The 727-nt window shown below is 27.1% G+C and overlaps 1 protein-coding gene across 1 annotated transcript in view; it reads right to left on the bottom strand.

Moving 5' to 3' along the window:
* The window catches only part of LOC121267292, an 824-nt gene extending 679 nt beyond the window's left edge, over positions 1–145 (bottom strand). Inside the window, exon 1 of the mRNA XM_041171138.1 lies at positions 1–145. This exon is cut by the window's left edge and continues 537 nt beyond it. Within this exon, the coding sequence (XP_041027072.1) occupies positions 1–145 (145 nt within the window).
* Positions 146–727: the final 582 nt, after the last annotated feature.

Raw genomic sequence — 727 nt, forward strand, 5'->3', positions numbered from 1 at the left:
TACCAGCAGAAATTCTAGTCTTAATGAACATCATGCTGAGGCGATTAGATTGCTCCCATCGCTCATAAAGTGCAATGGCTGCAATAGTGCTGGTATCAGTGAATGCTGGTGGTTCGTCTTTCCTAATAGCATAGTCTATGTCCATCCACCCTAAATGAAGAAGAACTCTCTCCTTCCAGACTTTATAATTATCTCCCTTAAATTCAAGGATTTCATAACGAATATCAGAGAAATTTGAAGGTTGTACAACTGCATAAAATTATAGATTACATGCTTATGTTAAAACTGAGGCCTAAACAAATATTTATGTTTTACTAATGTAAATCATGCTTTAAAAATTGAATCTAATGACATAAAAATGCCTATGGACTAAATTTTAATTCAAGTAGATTCAACTATTCTTTATGATAGAATTTTATCAAATCATTCACTTAATTCATAATTCTAAAGGGTATATTATGATTATAATTTGATATATATTCTATCTTAGATTTAAACTTTTATGATAAAACTATCAAATCATTTACTAAATTCATAATTCCCGTGGGTAAGTTATGAATAACTTGATATTTTATCCTAATTAATAATATAAATATAATAAAAATTCCTGAGGGATAAAATTTATTATATTAAGTATAATTAATTACAATTAATGTCTAATATTCTTTATGTGATCCTAATCAATCATAATAATTTTACTTAATTAAAGATGCTGTGGCTATTCTCT

This window comes from Juglans microcarpa x Juglans regia, chromosome 5S, assembly GCF_004785595.1.
Source record: "Juglans microcarpa x Juglans regia isolate MS1-56 chromosome 5S, Jm3101_v1.0, whole genome shotgun sequence".
Classification (NCBI taxonomy): Eukaryota; Viridiplantae; Streptophyta; class Magnoliopsida; order Fagales; family Juglandaceae; genus Juglans; species Juglans microcarpa x Juglans regia.